Raw genomic sequence first — 24969 nt, 5'->3', positions numbered from 1 at the left:
CAGTTTGCTGCAAATTCTGTGGAAACCAGCGTGCAGCTAGTAACTTTCGAATACGAAAGGAACACCGCGGTCGTTCCATGCAATGGGGTCACGCGCTTTCAAGAGGTCGAGATGTTTAGCCTGTAGAGGAGGTGGTGTTCCTCTATAGGGGAGGACGGCTGGGCCAGGGGGCGCGCCAAACCGTTGCCTTCAGCGCCACCCACGGCACCGTCGTAACTAAGGGCCCGTGTGCGACCCTTCATTAGTGTGTCAGCTGCGTTGTTGTGCTCGGTATCAGTTTGTTGCCTGGCACTTTCGACATGCTGCGTTTCTTTCATGGATTCGGAAAGATAAAGGAGGGTGGCCACTTCACGGAGGGCAACGTGCGAAAAGGTAGACGGCTGGTCAAACACGTATTTGCGGTTGAGGAGCGTGTCTGCGGTGACATGGATGTGAGCATCCTTGCCAAATGCGTCTCCCAAGTCAAGGACAGCCTCGTTTATGATATCACAATACAGGTAAGCACCTGGGCACAGTTTTGTGTAAAATGTACGAGCTGTTTTGTGCATGTGATGCATGTGTTTTGTGCATGTGAAACGTAGAGTGGCGACGTTAGCGGCTCTAGGCGTGGTGACTGCGTTTAGCCATTACAATTCACCGTCGCGTGCATGAAACTTGTGTTCGTGCGGAGGAGGTTACAATGCTGTGAGGAATTCTTCCCCCAGCTGGACAGCCGTACCCGGTCCCTCATATCTGCTGCGTGTACCTGCAAAGCCGGGGTGATCGGCAAGTGTAAGCATACCGCTGCCGTTTGTGCGTTCATAAACGAATTCCGTGAAGAGTCCTGCACGAGCAGGCCTCAACAGTGGGGCAAGCCATCAAGCAAGCCGATCAGGGGCGAAACCAAAACAGTAGATGAGATATTCCCAGGTTTGATTGCACTTCTGTTTCTGTGTTGGTCAGAGGGGATGCTTTTAACGTTGCAAACAAACGCCTTCGTTCTAAACTCAACCAACCAACCAACTTTTGCAGGTGGTTCACAAACATGCCCTGACAGTGCGCAGCCAGCCCCTCCACAGATGCTGCTGGATTCATATGGCATGGGCACCGAAAACAGCACGCTTGCCCGCATGCTGGTGCTGATGAAAAGAACAGAAACTGAGAGGGTGTGCAGAGATGTTCTGCAAGATCTCGTCGAGGACGTTGCAGAGAAGGTGGACAGGGAACATGTCACCGACCTGCTGCAAAGCATGGGCCACATGAGAGCAACATGGCACTACATGGAAGTGCAGCCAGTTGAAAGCCTCATGCGAACGGGGACATCCACTGGACGGAAGAGGTTTTCACTAATGCCACGCGACTTCTTAGCGACGCTAAGTGATGCTGCAAAAGGCCTCTACCGACAATCTGTATGCTTGAGAACTGATCCGCTCTGCTTGGCACTGGAAACAAAGGGACAGGCCCATAATTCACGGTAGGCGCTATAGGAATGTCTGTTTGAAAGTGTCATATTGCATTCTCTCTTTGAAAGCACAGGTGGCACGAGGAGCGCAGACTCCGGATATCGAGCTCTACCGCCCATCCCATTAGGACACGAAGGGGCAAGTTCAAGGAGCTGGCCGTGAGGATGGCATCAAGGACCACGTTCTGCAGTGCAGGGATGAAATACGGTATTGTCAGAATATTCATGATTACCACATGTGTTACATTTTATCTCTGTGCGCCTAATGTGTCATAAATATTTGAAGGTATAGCAACTGAAGCACGTGCACGGCAGTTACTGCAAGAACAGCTTGCTGCGCAGATCGCTGAGGTTTGTGAACTTGATTTTACATTCGCCATGAGATTCAATTCTATCTCTGCACTGTTTTAATTCAAACTGCAATCATTTGTTTCAGACTGGCCTTGTTGTAATGTGCACGCAGCCATGGCTTTGTTGCAGCCCAGACGGGCTTGTGAAGGTGGGGGACGACATCATGGTCACCGAGATCAAGTGTCCACACAGATGCCGAAACACTGCGATTGTGGACGACACTGGAAAGTCCTCTGTCGAGTACCTGGAGCTCGAGGATGGGCAAGTGGCACTGAAGAAGAGCCATGCGTACAACACGCAAATTCAAGTGCAATTGTACATCCTCAACCTATCAAAGGCCATCCTCTTTGTGTACAGTCCTAAGCAGAGTGTGACCGTAATCGTTGCAAGAGATGACAGCTTCCTGTCTGAGCTAATTGCAAAATTGGAATATTTTTATTTTACGTATCTCATAAATGAACTTTCTTAGGAGCATGTAATCATGAAAATAAAGTAAATACACTTGTGGCTACATGTGTGGTGTGCAGGCGGATTTGACTAAATCAGAAGGAATCTGGCAATTGCCTAAGATTTCCTTTTATATTGTTTATTGCTGTGCATGAACATGGACAACGGATCACATCATTCTACAAACACTAATGAGTCTAAGATAATAACATGTTAATGGTAATTACATAGTACCTTCAAGGACATTAAAGTTCATCTCTCATACAGCATAGCAGTATCCTAGGATCTTATTATGGGAGTTTGTAGGTTGACAAGTGCACTGCACACACGCATTACTTTCGACATCTCTGGTATGAGAGAAAGTGGCACACGGTTATTAAGAATATTGAACTGCTTGAGCCTCTGAATTGCCCTCTCGACGTGGATCCTTACTTGAGCAATAGCAAATGTAGCTGTCATGTCTCCAACTGATAACTGCCCTCCCCCAAGATTAAAAGGTGGCATGACGAGCACAGCACCTTGGTCAGACACACTTGTCCTTATAGAGGGGAACCCCTTGTCGCTTAATACAACATCATTAGGCTTGAGAAGTGTCAAGAAACCAGAGTGACGTGTAATTTCAGAGTCTGAACACCTCCCACCATATGCAGGTGAAATAAATGCCACCATTCCATCTGGGGTTATGGCTACGAGCCACTTGAGCGTATACGTTCCTTTGTAGTGCGAGTACAGCTCGTGCTGCTGCTCTGGCTGTGAAGGTGCTGCTGTCCTGACCTCGGTACAATCTATGACAAAGGTACAGTCAGGATACTGGCGCTTGAAACATTCAGGCATTGCTTCTCGTATGCAATGGCGTGGAGGTACAAACACCCAATCCTGTAGCTTAACAGAAAGATAGTCAAGTGTTACATGAAACACGCGGCTTGCAGTCGATCTTGAGATCCCGAATAATGTTGCAAGGGCTCTGAGGCTTACTCCTAACTTAAGCTTCATCAAGAACAGCACAAGTCTGTCCTCACGAGTGACGTCAGATGACCGGTACCGTTGCTCTGGAAGAAGATTGAGGAGAACTGTGAACACGGCCAGGGTCACATTACACAGGTCTTGGAGAGCTTGCACAGATTTCTGCAGAGTAGCGAAACCTTGAAATCCACATTGTCTCCTCCATGATTGCTCAGTACAAGTTGCCTAGAGAAAGATCATATATTGTAGTAAAGGCACAGAAGGCCATTACAAGCTGTATTTTGAGACAATTATCTTTTGATTTATCTGCACGTACTTGTTCAACTTGTTCAACGTGGTCGAAGTGGTTGACCTGGCACATGGCATTCACCCCGTCAGTTACGGACAACATCATCTTAAGTGAGCCAGCATGGGACGAGCTTTCAGTTTCTGTACCCTAGAAGAAATATTTGAACAAAATTTCTATATGCCTCACTCAAATAATTTGCACAGCACATGTACGATTTTTGTTATCACTACAGTGGGCTAAGATGGATATGAAGGCACTCACCACATCTCTGTATGTCGGTAGCCTTGGGGCAGCTGAAGCAATATCTGCTAGTATGTCGAGCTGTTCGTCCTCGCTCCGTTCTTGGTCATGCTCATCGGGCAGGGCAGAGGGCTCCGGTGTGTCTGTTGTTAACATGCCTTGACAGGTTTTTTGCAGACTGTGCACCGCATTGTGTTTCCGTTGCATCCACCTGAAATTTTACAGCACTGCTGCTTAAACTTGCTTTTGTGGTCGTTTTGTTTGTGTCATGTTAAGCGAACAGCCAAGCTCTTGCAGTTGTCTCGTCTATCAATGATTTTTTATTGGGCAGCGTCGCTAAAGACGGGAGCTCCATTGTGAAAAACGACGCGAAGAGAGACGAGGACGGACCTCGTCTCTCTTCACTTCTTCTTCACTTCTCTTCTTTTTCACCATGCATTTCAACGAACACGCTCTGCACCGTCTCGGGAGCTCCATTGAGAGCTCGGGCAAACTTGCATACAGGCTGCTGCTTTGATGATTTTTGTGTAATCTCTAACGTTACTACGTGCTAATCGCTCACGTTACCTTTTGTGTCTTCCCGCATCGGGGGCTTTCTTCCGGTACACTGGCGGGAAAATCGTTGGCACATAGGAAGGATGGCCCTCGATATTACTGACGCAGTTGTCAACGAAGTGCGCGCTGCAGATTCTCGTCTTCTTCGTCGGTTGCCAAGGCGAACCGTCCGGACTGGAAGGCACACGATGCAAAACAATTTAGTATAAAATAAGTAACCCCTGAATCGTAAGCTTACTTCTTGCGACGAACTACCGTTACCCAGGCTTCTCTCCGCGCCGTCTCGTACCATTTGCCGGGAAACGAATGGAACGTTATCGGCGTGTCCACGCGCTTCGCGCTGTCAACATTGTTGTGACAGTTAACAACACAACAGTAAACGGTTCCGGGCTTTCGTCTCTTCGGCGCCAGGTTCTCGTCTTCGCAGTCCATGACGCAACAGATCGAAAAGGTCCTTGAAGTTCAAAGCTCAAACACCACGCAACCCTCTCTACTCTGCTGTCCAAGCGCCTCCTCACACGGGCACGACGTTTTAGCCCCCGCCGCCAGGGGAGAAATTGGCGCTGATGCGCCTCTCCCAAACTCCAGCCGATCGCCCCTATATTTGGTGACCCAGAATATCCACCGATGTTCGGCACGAGTCCGCCTTCTGATCAGCTACCAACCGGGTTGACATCGTCCTCATCGTCCTCCTCAAAGTCCGTTCTGCCGTCAAGCAAGATATGTCGTGCAGCAGTGCTGAGCTTGTGTTTGGCACTACGCTTTGACTCCAGAGCGAATTCTTCCATCCATCAGCTGAGCCCTCCACAGCCGCGCCTGACTACGTTTATCGCCTACGCCATACCTTCGCTCAGATCCGTCCAACGAATACCCGCGCACCATCTAACCGCCCGCATCACGTTCCCCACGAATTGGTCACGGCGTCTCACGTATATCTTCGAACCGATGCCACGCGGGACTCCCTTCACCCACTATATTCCGGACCGCTGTGGAGCTCGCGCCTTCGGATCATTCCCGCAGGAATGACGAGAACAGCCTGGGAAACGAACAGCGCCTCCTTTATATTTGGTGACGCATACAAAGAACACCATGTTCGGCATAATTCGGTCCTTTTGCCGTTCCAAATTTGGCAACCTTCTCGCAAGCCCAGCACCGACGGCACGCTGCCGCGCAGTCTGGAAGTTCCCTTCCGTTTCCTATCCTACGCAACAATGGACCGCTATGGTAGCTCGGTGATGAGGCAACCGATCGAACCTGATGCTCCCCGCGTATCCTCAACCTCACCTGTCCAGACGCACTGCCACGACTCTCAGCCGGCCTCAACATCCTCTTCTCTTTCCCGAATAGCTTCCTGAGCTCGGCAAGAGGACGGCTGCATACCGACCTACTGACTCCCTCCTACAAAGAACGACCAAGGGCACACACGCACATCACAGCTTCATCAACCATCTCTTCTGCCAGATGTTTACCGTACCTCGGCGCTCCTTCACTGCCGGCCGCGACACTCGAGCCTCGCGCTCACCTGCGAGTCACGGCAGTCGCGGCAGCCGACGGCACGGCATGCTTCAGCAGGCGTGTCGGCACCTCTCCACGGCTCGCACAGCCTCACCCTCTCCTCCCCTGGGACTCTCAGAGCTTTGGCTCCCGTGTCGGTAGCGGAACCCCAGGACCACCACTTCGCCAGCGCCTCGCTCCCTTCCCCGCTCATCTCGGGCTACTGGATCGTGATGACTCATCAGCTATGATGCTTCGCAAACGTGCGCCGTGCCGTCAACCTGTTCAACCGTGAATGTCAAACACGGTCGCCCTCGCAGCCCTCCTCTACTGAGGTTGTGGACATCTTCTCCTTTATCGCCGCTCCGCGTCTGAGAGGCGAGTGATATGGAGGTAGGTGGACAACGACGAGGATGGACACGTGCGTGGAGCACCCGTTCCTCAGTTCCACCGATGCGTCCATGGAGATACGCCACCGTCATCGCCTGTCCGTGGTATGCCATCGTCGCCGGTCGGGGCTCAGATAGAGGAACAACACCTCCTCTACATTCGTAAATATATAGGAGCCCGAGAGCAATGATGCGAACAGCCCGGGTAACGAACAACAACTAGTTTATTCTCCGGATCGCCTAGGTTGATGTAGATCACGCGCTCCGCGCCACCTTCTTCGTTGCCCATGATATGCTACAAGCCAGATCACCGCTTTCGGGCATTGATAGTCCAGAGTCAGCGAAGAGGATGTTCATTTGCATAATGGAAACAGGGATTGATATATCACGCAAGCGCTCTCGTTCTGCTATCTCTTCTCCCTCTACTATAGCCGATGTCGGTCTGACTGTACAACCAACCACTCAGCCCTGAGGTATCCCTGGGCTTCGAGGGATCCTTCCAGTTGCTTTGGGAATGTATTGGACACGCACTCCCCGTGCGTGCAGCAAGCGCAGCAAAAGCTACTGAAAGGGTCCCTGGAAGCACAGGGACCCCCCAGGGCTGAGTGAGAATACTGCGGTAAGTAAACACGGCATTTACGCTTCTCTCATAGTGCTATTATATAAGTTCTCTAAAGCACACCGCTTCTGACGCTCCTGAATACATGAGATTAGCATCGTGTGTGCTTACCATCAATTTGCGTAGTCTTGTCTCCAGGTGGTAAATAAAGAACCAATGCGTTTTAGGAGGTACCGCAGAGGTCAGAAAGATGCACAAATGCATTAATCTAAAGCAACAGCCATGAAACACGAGCGATCGGTGCATTAGCTGCCGTGCTTTCGACTACACGCTGGTACTTCAACGGCACAGCGCTTGCAGATAGAACGTCAACTTCTACGGCTTAACGCGATTCTTCCCAGAATCGATGCGATAACACGAAACATGAAATCAACACAAACACGAAAATCAACAAGCACACACGCACACACACAGCAAAATGAAACTTGACTAACGGCAGCCAACGTGTGGCAGTACTTATGAAGGCGCCCATCTGTTTTTGTGTATACCCATAAACGTGTATAGGTAAACATATACCGCCTCCTCTTTGCACATCGGTACCCCCCCCCCCCCCTCCCAGACAACAACTGGTAACGGCTGAAGCACTTACCATACGGCGAAGGTACCAATCCATCTCCTGTTGTCGATGATCGTAAATCTGCGGAAGAACAATCAGATCGTAGGCTCACTCATCACTATTTGTGAACATGTTATAAGTCCACCTTAAGGACCCATGTGGCGTATGCCTCGCGGTCACAGGATTGTGGCGGCTTGCTGCCGTTGCCAGGATCGCCAATGGGACACGTTAAAGATATCTGATAGTGATTGTTTTTACGTTGCAGCATGGATCTTTGCGATGACAACCACACGCTAAATCTCCGTGCGTACTTTTTAGGGATTGGCTTTCGAGTCTATGTTGGCTATGCCAACTGATCGCAGCACCCGGATACGTCCACGTGGGAAGTACATTTAGCAGTTTGCTGCAAATTATGTGGAAACCAGTGTGCAGTTAGTAACTTTCTAATACACTGAACTGAATATACACAAAATAACACTAACAATCGAACTATGTTCTTTCTTTCTTCTTTTCACTGCTTGGGCTAAAACGGCTTCAGGGCGAGAAAGACGACAGACCACAATGAAGAACACAAAGGCAACCTACTTTCTTCCTTGTCAGAGATAAAGCGCTCCTGACACACTTTTGAGTGATGCTTTTGTCCAATCAGAAGCGTTTCGACGATCTCCTCGCGACAGTGTTCCATGGAGATCGTTCCACGGAGTAGTGGGAGGCGAGTAAATCAATAAAACAGTAAAGGCGGTTCTCATCACTAAGGCAATAAGCATTCCAATTTTAATCCTCAGGATTAAAAAGCAACAGGGAGCGAAAGGAACAGCGCAGTCGTTCCATGCAATGGGGTCACGTGCTTTCGAGAGATCGAGATGTTTAGCCTGTAGAGGAGGTGGTGTTCCTCTATATTTGGTGACCCAGAATGTCCACCGATGTTCGGCACGAGTCGGCGTTCTGATCAGTTACCAACCGGGTTGACACCGTCCTCATCGTACCCCTCGGACTCCGTTCTGCCGTCAAGCAAGATATGTCGTGCAGCAGTGCTGAGCTTGTGTTTGGCACTACGCTTTGACTCCAGGGCGAATTCTTCCATCCATCAGCTGAGCCCTCTACAGCCGCGCCTGACTACGATTATCGCCTACGCCATACCTTCGCTCAGATCCGTCCAACGAATACCCGCGCACCATCTAACCGCCCGCATCACGTTCCCCACGAATTGGCCACAGCGTCTCACGTATATCTTCGAACCGATGCCACGCGGCACTCCCTTCACCCACTATATTCCGGACCGCTGTGGAGCTCGCGCCTTCGCATCATTCCTGCAGGAATGAGGCGAACAGCCTGGGAAACGTACTGCACCTCCTTTATATTTGGTGACGCATACAAAGAACACCATGTTCGGCATAATTCGGTCCTTTTGCCGTTCCAAATTTGGCAACCTTCCCGCAACCCCAGCACCGACGGTACGCTGCCGCGCAGTCTGGAAGTTCCCTTCCGTTTCCTATCCTACGCAACAATAGACGCTATGGTAGCTCGGTGATGCGGCAACCGATCGAACCTGATGCTCCCCGCGTATCCTCAACCTCACCTGTCCAGACGAACTGCCACGACTCTCAACCGTCCTCAACATCCTCTTCTCTTTCCCGAATAACTTCCTGAGCTCGGCAAGCGGACGGCTGCATACCGACCTACTGACTCCCTCCTACAAAGAACGACCAAGGACACACACGCACATCACAGCTTCATCAACCATCTCTTCTACCAGATGTTTACCGTACCTCGGCGCTCCTTCACTGCCAGCCGCGACACTGGAGCCTCGCGCTCACCGGCGAGTCGCGGCAGCCAACGCCACGGCATGCTTCAGCAGGCGTGTCGGCACCTCTCCATGGCTCGCACAGCCTCACCCTCTCCTCCCCTGGGACTCTCAGAGCTTTGGCTCCCGTGTCGGTAGCGGAAGCCCAGGACCACCACTCCGCCAGCGCCTCGCTCCTTTCCCCGCTCATCTCGGGCTACTGGATCGTGATGACTCATCAGCTATGATGCTTCGCAAACCTGCGCCGTGCCGTCAACCTGTTCAACCGTGAATGTCAAACACGGTCGCCCTCGCAGCCCTCCTCTGCTGAAGTTGTGGACATCTTCTCCTTTATCGCCGCTCCGCGTCTGAGGGGGGAGTGATATGGAGGTAGGTGGACAACGACGAGGATGGACACGTGCGTGGAGCACCCGTTCCTCAGTTCCACCGACGCGTCCATGGAGATACGCCACCGTCATCGCCTGTCCGTGGCATGCCATCGTCGCCGGTCGGGGCTCACATAGAGGAACAACACCTCCTCTACATTCGTAAATATGTAGGTGCCCGAGAGCAATGATGCGAACAGCCCGGGTGACGAACAACAACTAGTTTATTCTACGGGATCGCCTAGGTTGATGTAGATCACGCGCTCCGCGCCACCTTCTTCATTGCCCATGATATGCTACAATCCAGATCACCGCTTTCGGGCACTGATAGTACTCAGTCTGCGAAGAGGATGTTCATTTGCATAATGGAATCAGAGATTGATAGATCACGCAAGCGTTCTCGTTCTGCTCTCTCTTCTCCCTCTACTATAGCCGATGTCGGTCTGACTGTGCAACCAACCAGTCAGCCCAGAGGTATCCCTGGGCTTCGAGTGATCTTTCCAGTTGCTTTGGGAATGTATTGAACACGTACTCCCCGTGCGTGCAGCAAGCGCAGCAAAAGCTACTGAAAGGGTCCCTGGAAGCAGAGGGATCCCCCAGGGCTGAGTGAGAATACTGCGGTAAGTAAACACGGCATCTACGCTTCTCTCATAGTGCTATTATATAAGTTCTCTAAAGCACACCGCTTCTGACGCTCCTGAATACATGAGATTAACATCGTGTGTGCTTACCATCAATTTGCGTAGTCTTGTCTCCAGGTGGTAAATAAAGAACGAATGCGTTTAGGTGGTACCACAGAGGTCACAAAGATGCACAAATGCATTAAGCAAAAGCAACAGTCATGAAACACGAGCGATCGGTGCATTAGCTGCCGTGCTTTCAACTACACGCTGGTACTTCAACGGCACACAACGGCACAACGCTTGCAGATAGAACGTCAACTTTTACGGCTTAACGCGATTCTTCCCCGAATCGATGCGATAACACGAAACATGAAATCAACACAAACACGAAAACCAACAAGCATGCGCGCCCACACAGCAAAACGAAACTTGACTAACGGCAGCCAAGGTGTGGCAGCACTTATGAAGGCGCCCATCTGTTTTTGTGTATACCCATAAACGTGTATAGGTAAACATATACCGCCTCCCCTTTGCAGCTCGGTACCCCCCTCCCAGACAACAACTGGTAACGGCTGAAGCACTTACCATACGGCGTAGGTACCAAGCCATCTCCTGTAGTCGATGATGGCAAATCTGCAGAAGAACAATCAGATCGTAGGCTCACTCGTCACTATTTGTGAACATGTTATAAGTACACCTTAAGGACCCATGTGGCGTATGCCTCGCGGTCACAGGATTGTGGCGGCTTAGCTGCCGTTGCCAGGATCGCCAATGGGACACGTTAAAGATATCTGATAGTGATTGTTTTTACGTTGCAGCATTGATCTTTGCGATGACAACCACACGCTAAATCTCCGTGCGTACTTTTTAGAGATTGGTTTTCGAGTCTACGTTGGCTATGCCAACTGATCGCAGCACCCGGATACGTGCACGTGGGAAGTACATTTAGCAGTTTGCTGCAAATTATGTGGAAAGCAGCGTGCAGCTAGTAACTTTCTAATACACTGAACTGAATATACACAAAATAACACTAACAATCGAACTATGTTCTTTCTTTCTTCTTTTCACTGCTTGGGCTAAAACGGCTTCAGGGCGAGAAAGACGACAGACCACAATGAAGAACACAAAGGCAACCTACTTTCTTCCTTGTCAGAGATAAAGCGCTCCTGACACACTTTTGAGTGATGCTTTTGTCCAATCAGAACCGTTTCGACGATTTCCTCACGACAGTGTTCCATGGGGATCGTTCCACGGAGTAGTGGGAGCCGAGTAAATCAATAAAACAGTAAAGGCGGTTCTCATCACTATAAGGCAATAAGCATTCCAATTTTAATCCTCAGGATTAAAAAGCAACCGGGAGCGAAAGGAACACCGCGGTCGTTCCATGCAATGGGGTCACGTGCTTTCGAGAGATCAAGATGTTTAGCCTGTAGAGGAGGTGGTGTTCCTGTATATTTGGTGACCCAGAATGTCCAACGATGTTCGGCACGAGTCCGCCTTCTGATCAGTTACCAACTGGGTTGACATCGTCCTCATCGTACCCCTCGGACTCCGTTCTGCCATCAAGCAAGATATGTCGTGCAGCAGTGCTGAGCTTGTGTTTGGCACTACGCTTTGACTCCAGAGCGAATTCTTCCATCCATCAGCTGAGCCCTCCACAGCCGCGCCTGACTACGATTATCGCCTACGCCATACCTTCGCTCAGATCCGTCCAACGAATACTCGCGTACCATCCAACCGCCTGCATCACGTTCCCCACGAGTTGGCCACAGCGTCTCACGTATATCTTCGAACCGATGCCACGCGGGACTCCCTTCACCCACTATATTCCGGACCGCTGTGGAGCTCGCGCCTTCGCATCATTCCTGCAGGAATGAGGCGAACAGCCTGGGAAACGAACTGCACCTCCATTATATTTCGTGACGCAAACAAAGAACACCATGTTCCGCATATTTCGGCCCTGCCATCCCAAATTTGGTAACCTTCCCGCAGGTCCAGCACCGACGGCACGCTGCCACGCAGCCTGGAAGCCCTCTTCCGTTTCCTGTCCTGCGCAACAATGGACCGCAGTGGTAGCTCGGTGATACGGCAACCGATAGAGCCTGACGCTCTCCGCGTATCTTCAACCTCACCTGTCCAGACGCACTGCCACGACTCTTAACCGTCCTTAACATCCTCTTCTCTTTCCCGAATAGCTTGTTGAGCCCTGCAAGCGGACAGCTGCATACCGACCTACTTACTCCCGCGAGCCTCGAGCTCACCTGCCAGTCGCGGCAGCCGACGCCACGGCATGCTTCAGCAGGCGTGTCGGCACCTCTACCCTGGTCGCACAGCCTCACTCTCTCCTTCCCTGGGACTCTCAGTGCTTTGGCTCCCGTGCCGGTAGCCCAGCTGTACCCCAGCGGTACCCCAGGACCACCACTTCGCCAGCGCCTCATCCCCTTCCCCGCTCATCTTGGGCTACCGGATCGCGATGACTCATCAGCTATGATGCTTCGCAAACCTGCGCCGTGCCGTCAACCTGTTCAACCGTGAATGTCAAACACGGTTGCCCTCGCAGCCCTCCTCTACTGAGGTTGTGGACATCTTCTCCTTTATCGCCGCTCCGCGTCTGAGGGGGGAGTGATATGGAGGTAGGTGGACAACGGCGAGGATGGACACCCGCCTGGCGCACCCGTTCCTCAGTTCCACAGACGCGTCCATGGAGATACGCCGCCGTCATCGCCTCTGCTTGGCATGCCATCGTCGCCGGTCGGGGCTCACATAGAGGAACAACACCTCCTCTACATTCCAGGAGCCCGAGAAGAATGATGCGAACAGCCCGGGTGACGAACAACAAATAGTTTATTCTACGGGATCGCCTAGTTTGATGTAGATCACGCGCTCCGCGCCACCTTCGACATTGCCCATGCTGACGATATCCTACAAGCCAGATCAACCGCTTTCGGGCACTGATAGTCCACAGTCTGCGAAGAGGATGCTCATTTGCATAATGGAAACAGGGATTGATATTTCACGCAAGCGCTTTCGTTCTGCTATCTCTTCTGTCTCTTCCATAGCCGATGTCGGCCTGACTGTACAACCAACCACTCAGCCCTGAGTGATCCCTGGGCTTCGAGAGACCCTTCCAGTTGCTTTGGGAGTGCATTGGACAAGCGCTCGCCGTGCGTGCAGGAATCCCAGCAAAACTACAGAAGGGTCCCTGGAAGCACAGGGATCCCTCAGGGCTGAGTGAGAATACTGCGATAAGTAAACAGGGCATCTACGGTTCTCTCATAGTGCTATTATACAGGGTGTTCAAAATTAAGCTCTCACGAGCGCTACGCAAACACAGCGATGACAGGAAACCGGATGATAACTTTACGCTACTTGTGTAAGAAACAGGTGCTGCTAATTATGCAGCACCTGTTTAGTACTCAAGGAACCGAAAAATAGCACCAGTTTTCTTTTGTTCGCCTATTTATAAAGTGCTAGTGAAAGCTTAATTTTGAACACCCTGTATAAGTTCTCTAAAGCACACTGCTTCTGACGCTCCTGAAGACATGAGATTAGCATCGTGTGTGCTTACCATCACTTTGCGTAGTGTTCTCTTCAGGTGCTAAATAAAGAACGAATATATTTTAGGAGGTACCACGGAGGTGAGAAAGATGCACAAATGCATTAAGCAAAAGCAACAGTCGTGAAACACGAGCGATTGTTGCATTAGCTGCCGTGCTGTCGACTACACGCTGTTACTTCAACGGCAGTACGCTCGAAGATAGAACCTCAACTTTTACGGCTTAACCCGATTCTTCCCCGAATCCGCACCCTGAATTTTAACCCGAAACCCGAAAGTTGATTTTTACATGTGTACTTGGCAAATTGCCCTCACTGAGACGTCTTTAGGAATGTGCACTAAGTTCATATCTTAAAAACCGAAGACAAGCGGACAAAAAGCAACAACATAGGCAAGGATAACTTTTTGAGACCTTTTATCCAAACCAATGTATACCTTAGCAACTGAACCCGCTTTATTCCTGAGTTTAGCAGACCAGAAGGCGTTTGAGATAATTTAGGGGGCATGTTTATTTACCCAGTTATTACTCCCCGCATTTCGAAAATGACATTTCCCGAAAACTTCAGGCTCTAATACGCAGTATCGCATGCCGTTCCCTGTTCTTATAGCAAAACAGCAACTTGGACGAAGGCGATATGAATTGTCTCACAGGGAAATTGCCATACTCTACCTCAGTTCGTGTGGATTAACATCTAAGAGTGATGGCGATGACGATGATGTGACACACACACACGCACACATAACATAACATACAGAAAGTGAGGTGCTACGCCTGAAGGAGGCTGGGATTGCAGTTCACCCAGTCGATCACAACCGACGTAGTACGATCAAGGTCCAGATTTCCGCATTCTTGCAAAACTTACCGGACATAGAGGGAGGTGAAGCAGACTGGTGAACGACAAGAACTGGGAAAATGTGTGTAGGCATATTTGGCGTATTCCCAGGGTTACAGCTAGGTCCTAAGATTGTATAGCGAGGCTCAGCGGCTTGTTGCTCAAATGGGACTTCAGCCGGCGTCTCGGCACCTCTCCACGGCTCGCACAGCCTCACCCTCTACTCCCCTGGGACTCTCAGAGCTTTGGCTCCCGTGTCGGTAGCTGCACCTCAGGACAACCACTTCGCCAGCGCCTCACTCTCTTTCCCGCTCATCTCGGAGTACCGGATCGTGATGACTCATCAGCTGTGATGACAGTAGTGATCTCTCCAAATTGTGTAGATTCTTAGCAAAGGCTGCCCTTGTAGAAAAGGCGATGGAGTGTAGTAGCAGCAGTGTGCAGTGTTGAGAGTATCAGTAAAGTGGCGGTTATATAATGTAAAACAACGTAGGACAGCAGTAGGATGAGACGAGACAACCAGTCAGCACAACCTCTGGCGACAAATCTTATGCTCTTGCTCTAACTGAATAATGCCAGGACTCATTTTACCAGTGCTTATCGTTCACCGGCCTGCTTGAGCTCCTCTAGCCTTAACGACTTTTGCATGAGTGCTGCAATGTGGGACTTGATCATACTACTTCGCACTGCACTTTTTCTATCATTACAATATTCAGTACACAAATGCAGATTCCGCACGCTGCTTCTATGATAACATTTGTCAACAATGCGATAGCTCAAATCCCGCGCGACATGAAAAGCGAGCCTTTTTTTTTCGCGGACTGTAGACATAGGTGTATTCAGCTTAGCATACAGATCTTCGCATATTGATACATCACATGAACTTGCTCTGTATACTTCGCAGGCAAATTACCGCATAATCAACATGAATCCTTGCACTCAAAACCCTTCAGTCTCCGTCGACTCTATGGCAAATGCGTGGGTGGTCTGCATATTTAGTGTCATTGGACGCACAGGTGTGACCTATTTGAAACCGTCAAAAATAAACGCTCAAGAATAATCGCCGTAAGTACCCACCGTTAAAAATAAAAAGCCCAGAATATACGCTTAAGTATCCACCATTAAAAAATAAACCGCGTAACTGTCCACCTTTAACAATACATTCTCAAAAGTCTACGGTTAACAATATATCGTTAAATATGAACTGTTCAGAATCAACCCGATTTGATTGGCCGCTGTAGTCAAGTGGTATAACAGCAAAGGGGGTGTCGTTGTCCCCTCTGAAAAACAGCTCTCAACTTCCATTCGTCGTGGGCTGGCCCAACCTGGATGACCCTTGTGACAATCCCACACCCGCGACAAAAAATAGTTCCAAATGTCTTGTGAATTTTGTGTTGACTGATCAGACGTGCCACTTTAGCTGCATTTTTTTCTTCTCCTTTTCTGTCCAAAATATGCTTCTTTCCTTGAAACAACTGCACGGACACGATGTTATTTATAATGTGCTTGTCATCATGCAAGAAAGCTGATACGCTGTTATCTGCGTGCGTGCGTGTCGATAAAGCCGTAGGCACATTGCCAAATGTTTAGGTGTTTATATGTTCTGTTACTGTTACATGTGTGCCCGATCGGATTCGAATATCGTGTGATTATGTACCTGTGCTTCTGCGTGAAGCCGAAGTGTGTAACAGCGCCTCGGAAAAGGGCGATGTTACGTGGCTTGCGTCTGGTTTCATGTTATGCTGTCTGCACTGGTCACGGTTCAGGAGAGGATTGGATTACAACACCGCGATCTTTATTTTGAATCATTATTTTCCAGAAGCAAGAGACACATGCCGTTCACTTTTTAGTCTCATGATCTGATTTGTGCACAGTTTGATGCAGTGTGGTGTCTGGTCTGCTTAGTTACACAAACTGTAGACAGTCTGACACGCAAACACAATGGCATGGGATGATCATAAGCCATCTCCTGCTCCGAGTGCAGGTGGTGCCCAACATCTGTTTTTTTTTCTTTTTGAGCACTCCCAAGTGTAAGGCATTTTACACTTTGTAGAGGCTTTCAAAACGAATGATTGTCGAGTGCCAAGACATGGCCGCTTGCAGCAAATTGCTATGTTAAAACATTGAACGTAGGTGGTCCATTTGTTGCTTGGAAAAAGCGGATGCAATGCAAGGGACTTAGCACTCTGGCGCAATTTTAATCGCAAGTATTTCTGCACTATTTCTGCATTACATCAGGTCACGCAATAGAATTGTTCTATGAACCATCTCACTTGTTTTGTGCTCAACGGTATCACATGAAGTAAAATTTGCTGAAGAAGCGAGAAATTGAGAATTGAGACACATGCATGTGCGACAGTAGGAAAAGAGCAAAAATATAAAAGAATGAACATGGAAAAACGCACAGGCAAAACATCTATAAAGTTCAATTGCAGTAGAAATAGCAAACAGGAGCAGTGAAGGGAGAGACAGGTCTACTACAAAATACTCAAGAAATTTAAGGGGCACCTATGTGGGGTGTAAGGTAATAGAATCAATGTTTTGAACTGATTGTTGCACCAAGCAGACACTTCATGATAATACGTATATTACCGGCAAAGTGTTAAATCTTGCATTTTATAGAATGCTCCCCCACAGGCATTTTATAAACTATTCGAAATCAGCCGGCAACGTGTGAAATAAAATGCATTTCATGCATTGTGTAGACATTCTATAGAATATGAACAGAATGTGTACGCTGTGGCAGGCAAAGTGCGAAAATGTTTTCTCTTCGTCGTTCAAAATATAAACAAAGCTACCTAAGTCAGTGACGACAGATGAACAGTGTACTTGTACCCACTCTGACCCTGTGCTGATTCAAAAAGATACTCAAAACTAACCAAGTCACGACGGATGAACAGTCTATGGGCGGACCCCCCCCCCCCCCCCCGTGGTCGCATGTTTTTGCAAAACATATACACCAGAACTCACCAGAAAGAACAAAAATTGAAGACTTCCTTCGTCAACAACTGTGTGCTGTCGAGAAGAAACATTTTTCATACTTTGCCCGAAGTGGCTTTGGCTATGTACAGAATGCATAGGCATATTGTGAAAGACTGTTACCAGGAAGCAGATTTCATACTTTGCGAAAAAGATCTCGGTATTCAATAGAATACTTTGCCGGTAAGATATGCCCCAGTGAGACCGACAACTGCAATCTGAAGACCACAATCTGTGGGGCTACTCATAAACATTCATAGTGTTACAAAAGGGCATATACATCATCAGGTTTTAAACGAAGTGGTACTGGCACTGGCCAATGTCGTTGTAAGCGATTACTTCTTCAGACTGACATATGAAGCATGTAGTCTACGACGCCTTCTACACTGTCTTCATTCACAGGTGATGGCTTTGCTGATTCTGAGCAGGTGGTGGCAGTGTTTGCCACTTGATGTTTCATGAGCAGGGCATCATCATTTAATATTCTCAGGACCAATTACTACGCAAGATGAAAGCTGCATGTTATAGTAACGCTAGCGCAAGTTTAAAGGATTGAAGTTATGCTTGCTATTTGCTATAAAAGCAGGATGCACGTCTTTCACTTACGGTTAAAATATATGTAAAGTGTCAAATAATGGAAGAGTGCCTGTTCTCAACTTCTCAGAGGAAGTAATGATACCATACGTGGTAGGAGGAGAACGCCTGATTTACTTGTGCACATTGCCCATTCTCTGCACTAGAGTTCCCACGATAAACCATCCTAAAAATCTGCCATGAGCATTGCAATTCCCTGCCTCAGTCCACCATGCAAAATGAAATATAACAAACACATTGTATATTGCAGTAGACATAACGTGGATCCTTCCAATGGAGGCAAGTCCATGCTATTGGGCTCGTTCATTGTCCGAACTGTTCAGAAATAATACATTTGAACCACTATAGTTGCCTTTCGGAGCCAAACCCTTCTAATCAAATTGGAACATACCTAACGCTTTTTTCTTGCTCCTACAGATCACCACGAAATTGAGCAGGTAATTAACGGCCTCAAAAAACACGTTCAGTCCGCTACGATCGAATCTCAACTGATTTTGTCTGGCGCTTCCTCTAGCCTCCTCTGTCAACCCATGGCAGCCCTTCTCAACAAAATGTTTGAGACTGGGGTGTATCCCTCAGAGTGAAAAATAGCGAGGGTCATACTTATATACAGAATGGTGCTAAATAAGGAGTTCAGAACTACAGGCATATAGCTATTCGTCTGGTCCTGAGCAAGATTGTGGAAATGAAATATTAAAGCGCTTGCAGCGTTTCTTTGATTGTCACCAGTTATTGACACCTTTTCAGTTTTGCTTCTGTAAAGTAAAATCAATAGAGTAAGCCTTTGTGAATGCAACAGAAGACAAAAACAAAACATTCGTCAGAAGCTGCTGACAATGGGAATATTTATTGACTTAAAAAGCATTTGATCTGTTTGATCACAGCGTACTACAAAAGGAAGCTCCCCAGGTATGGTGTATGTGGCGCCCCCCAGAGCTACCATAACAGCAGGTATCAGTATGTACAGAGCTGTGAAGCATAGTCATGAATGCTGCCAATAAACAGCGGCATTCCACAGGGATCAATTTTCGTCCCATTTCTGTTCCTGGTATATGTAAACGATTATTTACGAGCTACATGTATATTATATGCGGACGGCACAAACACATTCGTCGAGGCTGTGATACACGCTCATTGTTTTCCAGTCTGCGGTATAAAACATGGTTATCACCGAACATATCTATTGAAAATGCTAGTAAATATAGATACATCATATTTTATAATTAACAGGAAGCAATCGCAACTACTCATTGTCAACTGCATTTTCAGGACGATGAGATAAATAGATTATTGTCTCCAAAGTTTCTCGGTGTTTTACTGCATGAGCACCTTGATGGAAGCCACATATTCTGGATGTTTAGACCATGATTTTTCCCGATCTTCTTGCACTTGCAAAAGCCAAATCTATTTTCCGTACCAGAGTCATTCTGATATAGTATATGTATTGTTCCAGAGCCACATAAATTATGCGTTTACTGACTCACATATACGCATCCCATTTGAGCAGATGATACCTTAAGATTGTGCTATTGTTACATCCACACGCTTCTGTTAGTCTCGCCTTTCCTTTTTTTCTGTAAGTAGTGTCTTTGACTTACTAAAGCTAAACCTTGCCAGCCTTGTCTGTAAATTCATAAGCAGGATCTGTAATTCATCAATGATCTCCTTTCAACTTTATTCATCACCATACTCACTTCGTCCTGATAACCTTACTCTAAAACTTGCAATTTCCAGAACCAATTTTGGCCAGTTAACTGGCATTTTTGTGTCAAGCTTGGTCTGGAACTTTTTGCCTTTGGTTGCACATCAGACATCTTCCATTCGCAAATTTAAACAGCAAGTTAAAGTGTTCTTTTCTACTGCTCACGGCAATAAACAATTTTTGACGTTGTCAGATTTTGTTTCCTGTTTCGAACTGTGCTTGTTGTTAATTGTTGATGTCAGATTTATGTTTGTAGTTTCAAGGTGTGTTTGGTGCTACTGTGCTGTATCTTCACAAGACAGGGACACTATTTTATTATAATTATTATTTATATTAATTTTTGTAACTAGGACTGCATCGCAGGTTTACCCTACAATCCCGTTCTTCCCTTTTCTTTTGTTTGTATCGCTAATAAAGGAAGAAATAAAGAAAACAGAGAGAAAGAACATGTAACTGTGTGCAGAAATAGTGCCGCTTCAATCAAATCTGTAGTGTCCGTAAAATCAAACCTCTCACATGAGAATTGGACGAAGCAGCTGTACCTGTACCTGTACTCAGGTACCAATTGCCCTGTTTCATTATATTTCAAGCTATTCGATAGTAATTTCAAAAAGCAGCTCACCTTGTGAGCTATTAAAGTTTTCTTATGCCATTCTCAAATTCAAACATGGAAAAGAGGTAAAAGAGGGACAAGAGGTGCCGAGACCACAAACTGAACAGACCAGAAGAACCAGGTTCGATTCCTGGCGTTAGCACCTCTTTTCCCTGAGGTGTTTGAATTTGCGAATGACATCAGAAGTCATGATTAGTTCACAAGGAGAACTGCTTTTTGAAATTCCTTTCCAATAGCTTGAAGTGCTGAAGCTGGGTTGCTAAGGTATCATCAGTAACTTACAGACAGGAATTTGCGAGGACAAAACGTCTATTCTTGCTGAACACATACGAACAAGAGCTCTTCTTTCTTCAACTCTATAGAAGGGATGCTCAAGTTCTTCCTTTCATGTGTGTCACATGCTGCATTTACATTTGTTACTCTGGAATAGCCTTCCCAGTTTTCTTTCTTTCATTTTGAAGCACTACCCCCAATATTGAATAGGTGCTCTACATATGCAAATTAACACTATTCTCTAGAGAGCTGGCCTGAGATTTTCCCTCTCCCTCGCGCGCCCCGCCCACCCGGAGCGCGCCAATGGGAGGACGCGTAATCGGCGTCGGCTGAGTGCCATATGGGGGCAGAGGTTCGAACGTAGACGGGGACGTGCTTTTGGCGATGCTACATCCACTGGGTCGTTCCATCCACCACGGCCGTGAGTTGGCCCGTGAGATGGCGCTGCTCGATCTGTGAACCCAGAGCCGTAAAAGGGAGTCTGGCCATTGGGAGGAGTCACAAAAAGAGGCTCGACCTGTCAATCACAGTTTCGCTCCTCTGATTGGTTTGCTTTTTACCAAGGGGGTCGCCATGACACCATACTGCCACCCAAAATGGCGACGAAAACAAACACTGTGAAGCGGGGAATTCGTGACAAAAAATTTTCACAGACTAACCTGATTTTACGCTGCAAATGTACATCCTAATATAAATTTCTCCGAAATCAGTTTCAACTTAGGCTCATCCATCGATATCTAACTGAAAATAATACGTTTTGTCGCCGGTGTTAGGCCTAGTGAACACGGCGATCACAACGAAATCATAACAAAAACGGCGCTGTGCTGTACAATCTTATATTTAATTGATAGATTTCATGGATATAAACATTCCTGCCTCTTATATTCCAACTATTCATGTAGATTTGTTTGAAAATCATACCGACAACAGAATGAGTCCCAGCAGGTGGTTCTGCCGGCAGCGGTACAACGACGGAAGCAGACGACAATTCCCGACGTGCCTTATGCTCCCTAGGTGGCGCTCATCAAGTTTGCGCCAACAATCCACTACTTTTGCAGATTGCGAGAGGTATCCATTTCAATCCCATCCAATCCACTTGCCACCCAAAATGGCGCTGCCCGTGTTGGATAAGGGGGCAAATAGTAAGGATAGGCTGATTGATAGCGCCCCATATTTCAAGACTTCATTGGTCGGAAAGCTGAAAAAGTGGGTGGAGCTTCAGGTATAGGCATGACCCATTAATGGCCAGACTCCCTTTTAATATACGGCTCTGTGTGAACCCAGCTCTGTGTGAACCTAGGGACGTGCGTTCCTTGGGACCGTGAAAATGGTTGGCGATAAGTACTGAGTCATGATCCCATTTCTGTCTCTCTTTTTTTCTTCTTCTTTTTCTGTTTTCGTGGAATGAATTGACGGATTTTGACGGCTCCTGTGTTCGCTTGTTTTTGCATTTAATAAACGTTTCACGATCGGCGTCCTTGAGCGATGCCCGCGTTTGTTTGTTTGTTTGTTTGTTTGTTTTTGCTTTTAATGAACGTTTTATGATGGCTTGATTCATTGCCTGTTAGGCGCGGACTTCGAATGGCGCGTTTGCGGCGTCCTTTAGCGATGCCCGCGTTTGTTTGTTTTATTAACTATATGGAACACGCGTTGTTAGAGTGATCCTTGATAAGACGTCCGAGGAATCGTTGCGCCCGTGTTTGGGTGATAGTAGGGCGTTCTTTGGCGTGTGTGTGTGTGCCTTCCCTTTTATTGAACATGTCATGCGATTCGTGTGCGATGCGCTGTGGACCGGGACACGGCCGGTGAGAGGTATACCCCGTTTTTGTTTCTTTGTCGTTTCGCGGGACAATGCGTCATTATGGACTGATTCCCTCTGCGTTTATTTTTTTTTTCTCTGTTTCATACCCCCTTTTTGTCTTCACAGCGTTTTGCGACACGTGTCGTCACGAAAGGAATTTGATGAGATGCCATGCCCGTGCCGTTTTTGTGCGTGTGTTTAGATAATGCCGACAGAAGACTCTGGTTCTTTTCCTCCTTTTACTGAACATGATGCCACACATGTTGTTACAGAAGGACTATGACGAGACGCCCAGGCCGTTTTTGTGTGTTTTGGTAATGTTAGCTAATGACGAAAGAAGACTACTTTTTTGATGATTTCTTTCATTAAACTTTTGGTGGCACCGTACCGCTGTCAATCGACTGGGCGCGCATCATCTTTCTATGTGAAACCAGGAGACGCATGCAACTGACCACAGCAGGCTGCGAAATTAATGCACATGACATTTATTGCAAGGAACTGCATGGACAGGCTTTTGTTGGCGATGACAACAGTACATGTGGTCGAGGGCGGTCCTCTGAAACCCGTGCCGTAATGCCTCGGTAGTGGAGTACACTGTTGTTTTTATATGCTGTAGCATATCATGATGCGTGCTCAAGCAAAATGACACCCGAGTGTCATTTTATAGGATTAATGGTTCCGGGACATTTCATCGAACGTCGTTTGGTCGAAAGCCATGTGATCGAAACGGCAGCGGTCGTTTGATCGATTTTTTTATTGGTTCGCTTGTAGCGTTGATGTAACAAAAAAACAAGAAGAAAAACAAAAGAAAGCGTCAGTCCTTGATGCTGTTATCCTAAGGAATATTTAACTCTGTGTAATACGCTTGCCCATAAACACATTCCTCATCCTAACACACTTCTTCGTATCCAGAAAGCGGTCCAAGGGCCTGGGTGGTTCACCCTCTCCCGTTCGACAACTTGATAGGTTTTTCCTCTGTGACAGATAGTGACTAAAAATCCCCACTCCTTCCTGCTGTCCTCTCTCCGTCTGTCCACATCTGTACGCCGCTCATAGCCACAGTTGCTTCGCGGCGCTAACACGCAATCAAAAAAAAAAGTGACTAAAAATGCCTTACATGCCTTTCACCCCCTTAGTCCCCCAACACTTTGTCAAATAATAATTGATGTCAATTGTCAAATAATAAACAACTTTGACAAATAAATAAATAAATGACATTCTTGAATGGTTTATTCGTGTCGAACGTGGACAAATTTTAACAATGTATTATTAATGTTTGTAGTCAATAACTGACATTGTATAGGAGAAAGAAGTTTTAGTTTATTTACTTTGCGCCTATGTGCAAGTGAATCTAAATTTGGTTCTTGCAACATACACTGTTAAAAAAGACCGTAAATTTACGGCACGCCGCCCACGGAACCAGAGCTTCTCTTTTTCATTGCTGCTCCAATTCCGTAGCGGCACATGAACCGTTGCTATCTCGTCGTCTTTTCCAGGAATGAGTAGAGCAATATCGCTGAAAATGAAATATTTTGTTCAGACCACGTCACGATTATACTAGCAGAAATATGGAAGACGATACATGTCTTCAGCGAAGCACATATTTACCGTTTTTAAACGATCCAACAGTGATATCGCAATATTCGGGCCTAACCTTTTGCTCGGATGAATGTGGCAGGCTCAAGGACGCCGGCGTCTCGCCGTCAGCGAGTGCGCAGCGCGAAGCAATACAGCATTGTCACCTGAGCCGCTTACTGGAAGCCCGCGAAATTCTTTCCTCGTAGACGCATGAGACGCTCCGTGAAGTTTTAAGCAGGGTGTCGAACCGCAAAAAAATACGGGTTCGGTTCGGGTTCGGGTTCGCGTTGTTTTGATTTCGTTCCGGTTCAGTTCCGGTTCGGCCACGCCAAAACTCGAACCGGTTCGCAAACCGGTTCGCAGCCCCGAACCGGTTCGCGAACCGGTTCAACGCTTCTGTTTTCTATGTTCCATAAAACTGATTTTATCAGGAAATGCGTGGCTAATAGCTTACTGCTGTTGTCTGCATTGACGTTTCTAGCGGTGATGTAGCCCTTTAGCGAGAGAAATGAGAAATGGATGAACACTTATTGCAAATAGAGTCCACACTGTTGAAGCGATGTAGTCCTGCTACTTTCTGTTTCCAAAATCTCTTTTTTCACACGCACAGTGCCAGTAAGATACACTTAAAGGAAGCCTAATAAGATGGACAGCGTAACATAGACGACAGTACTTGCCGGTACACTGCCTTCGCAGCGTGAATCGATCTGAAACCGTACTGAAGCATGTCGAAAATAAGCCTGCCAGCCTTATACCTAAGACACACGGCCGCTCCAAAGGCCTTTTCACAAAAGGAGTGCCGAAAAACGCTCGTTGCGCCCGTTATCGTCTAGCAAGCGAACCTTCTGATAACGGCAAAATGGAATGCTGTTTTCATGGTTCGCTTATCAAACGATAACTGGAG

At 47.6% G+C, this 24969-nt stretch overlaps 3 protein-coding genes and 1 long non-coding RNA gene across 5 annotated transcripts in view; 1 reads left to right on the top strand and 3 right to left on the bottom strand.

Annotated features, from left to right (window-relative positions):
- Positions 1-24969, bottom strand: part of LOC135375397 (uncharacterized) — a 504420-nt gene that overhangs the window by 153798 nt on the left and 325653 nt on the right. Inside the window, exons 10-12 of the mRNA XM_064608122.1 lie at positions 13705-13734; positions 10722-10769; positions 7378-7425 (exon numbers count right to left, since the gene is read on the bottom strand). Coding sequence (XP_064464192.1) covers positions 7378-7425; positions 10722-10769; positions 13705-13734 — 126 coding nt within the window. The remainder of the gene's footprint in view (positions 1-7377; positions 7426-10721; positions 10770-13704; positions 13735-24969) is intronic.
- LOC135375377 (uncharacterized) lies at positions 165-2293 on the top strand. 2 transcript variants are annotated; one of them, XM_064608103.1, is made up of 5 exons: positions 165-497; positions 1012-1453; positions 1516-1649; positions 1728-1792; positions 1878-2293. In XM_064608103.1, exons 2-5 carry the CDS (start codon positions 1059-1061, stop codon positions 2259-2261), a joined length of 978 nt encoding a protein of 325 aa, XP_064464173.1. In that variant the 5' UTR covers positions 165-497; positions 1012-1058; the 3' UTR covers positions 2262-2293. The 2 variants fall into 2 exon arrangements, with proteins under 2 accessions (XP_064464173.1, XP_064464166.1); XM_064608096.1 differs by lacking the exon at positions 165-497 and having other exon boundaries at positions 565-1453.
- On the bottom strand, positions 2481-3563 carry LOC135379163 (uncharacterized). Its single transcript, XM_064612408.1, has 2 exons — positions 3519-3563; positions 2481-3427 (listed from the first exon to the last, which is right to left on the bottom strand). Exons 1-2 carry the CDS (start codon positions 3561-3563, stop codon positions 2519-2521), a joined length of 954 nt encoding a protein of 317 aa, XP_064468478.1. The 3' UTR covers positions 2481-2518.
- On the bottom strand, positions 3571-4419 carry LOC135375369 (uncharacterized). Its single transcript, XR_010417232.1, has 3 exons — positions 4299-4419; positions 3753-3942; positions 3571-3638 (listed from the first exon to the last, which is right to left on the bottom strand). It is a non-coding gene; the product is annotated as an uncharacterized LOC135375369 (long non-coding RNA).

The sequence above is a fragment of the Ornithodoros turicata genome, chromosome 1 (genome assembly GCF_037126465.1).
Source record: "Ornithodoros turicata isolate Travis chromosome 1, ASM3712646v1, whole genome shotgun sequence".
Taxonomy (NCBI): domain Eukaryota; kingdom Metazoa; phylum Arthropoda; class Arachnida; order Ixodida; family Argasidae; genus Ornithodoros; species Ornithodoros turicata.
Note: the sequence above shows the minus strand (reverse complement) of the source record. Positions and strands in the feature narration are given on the sequence as shown.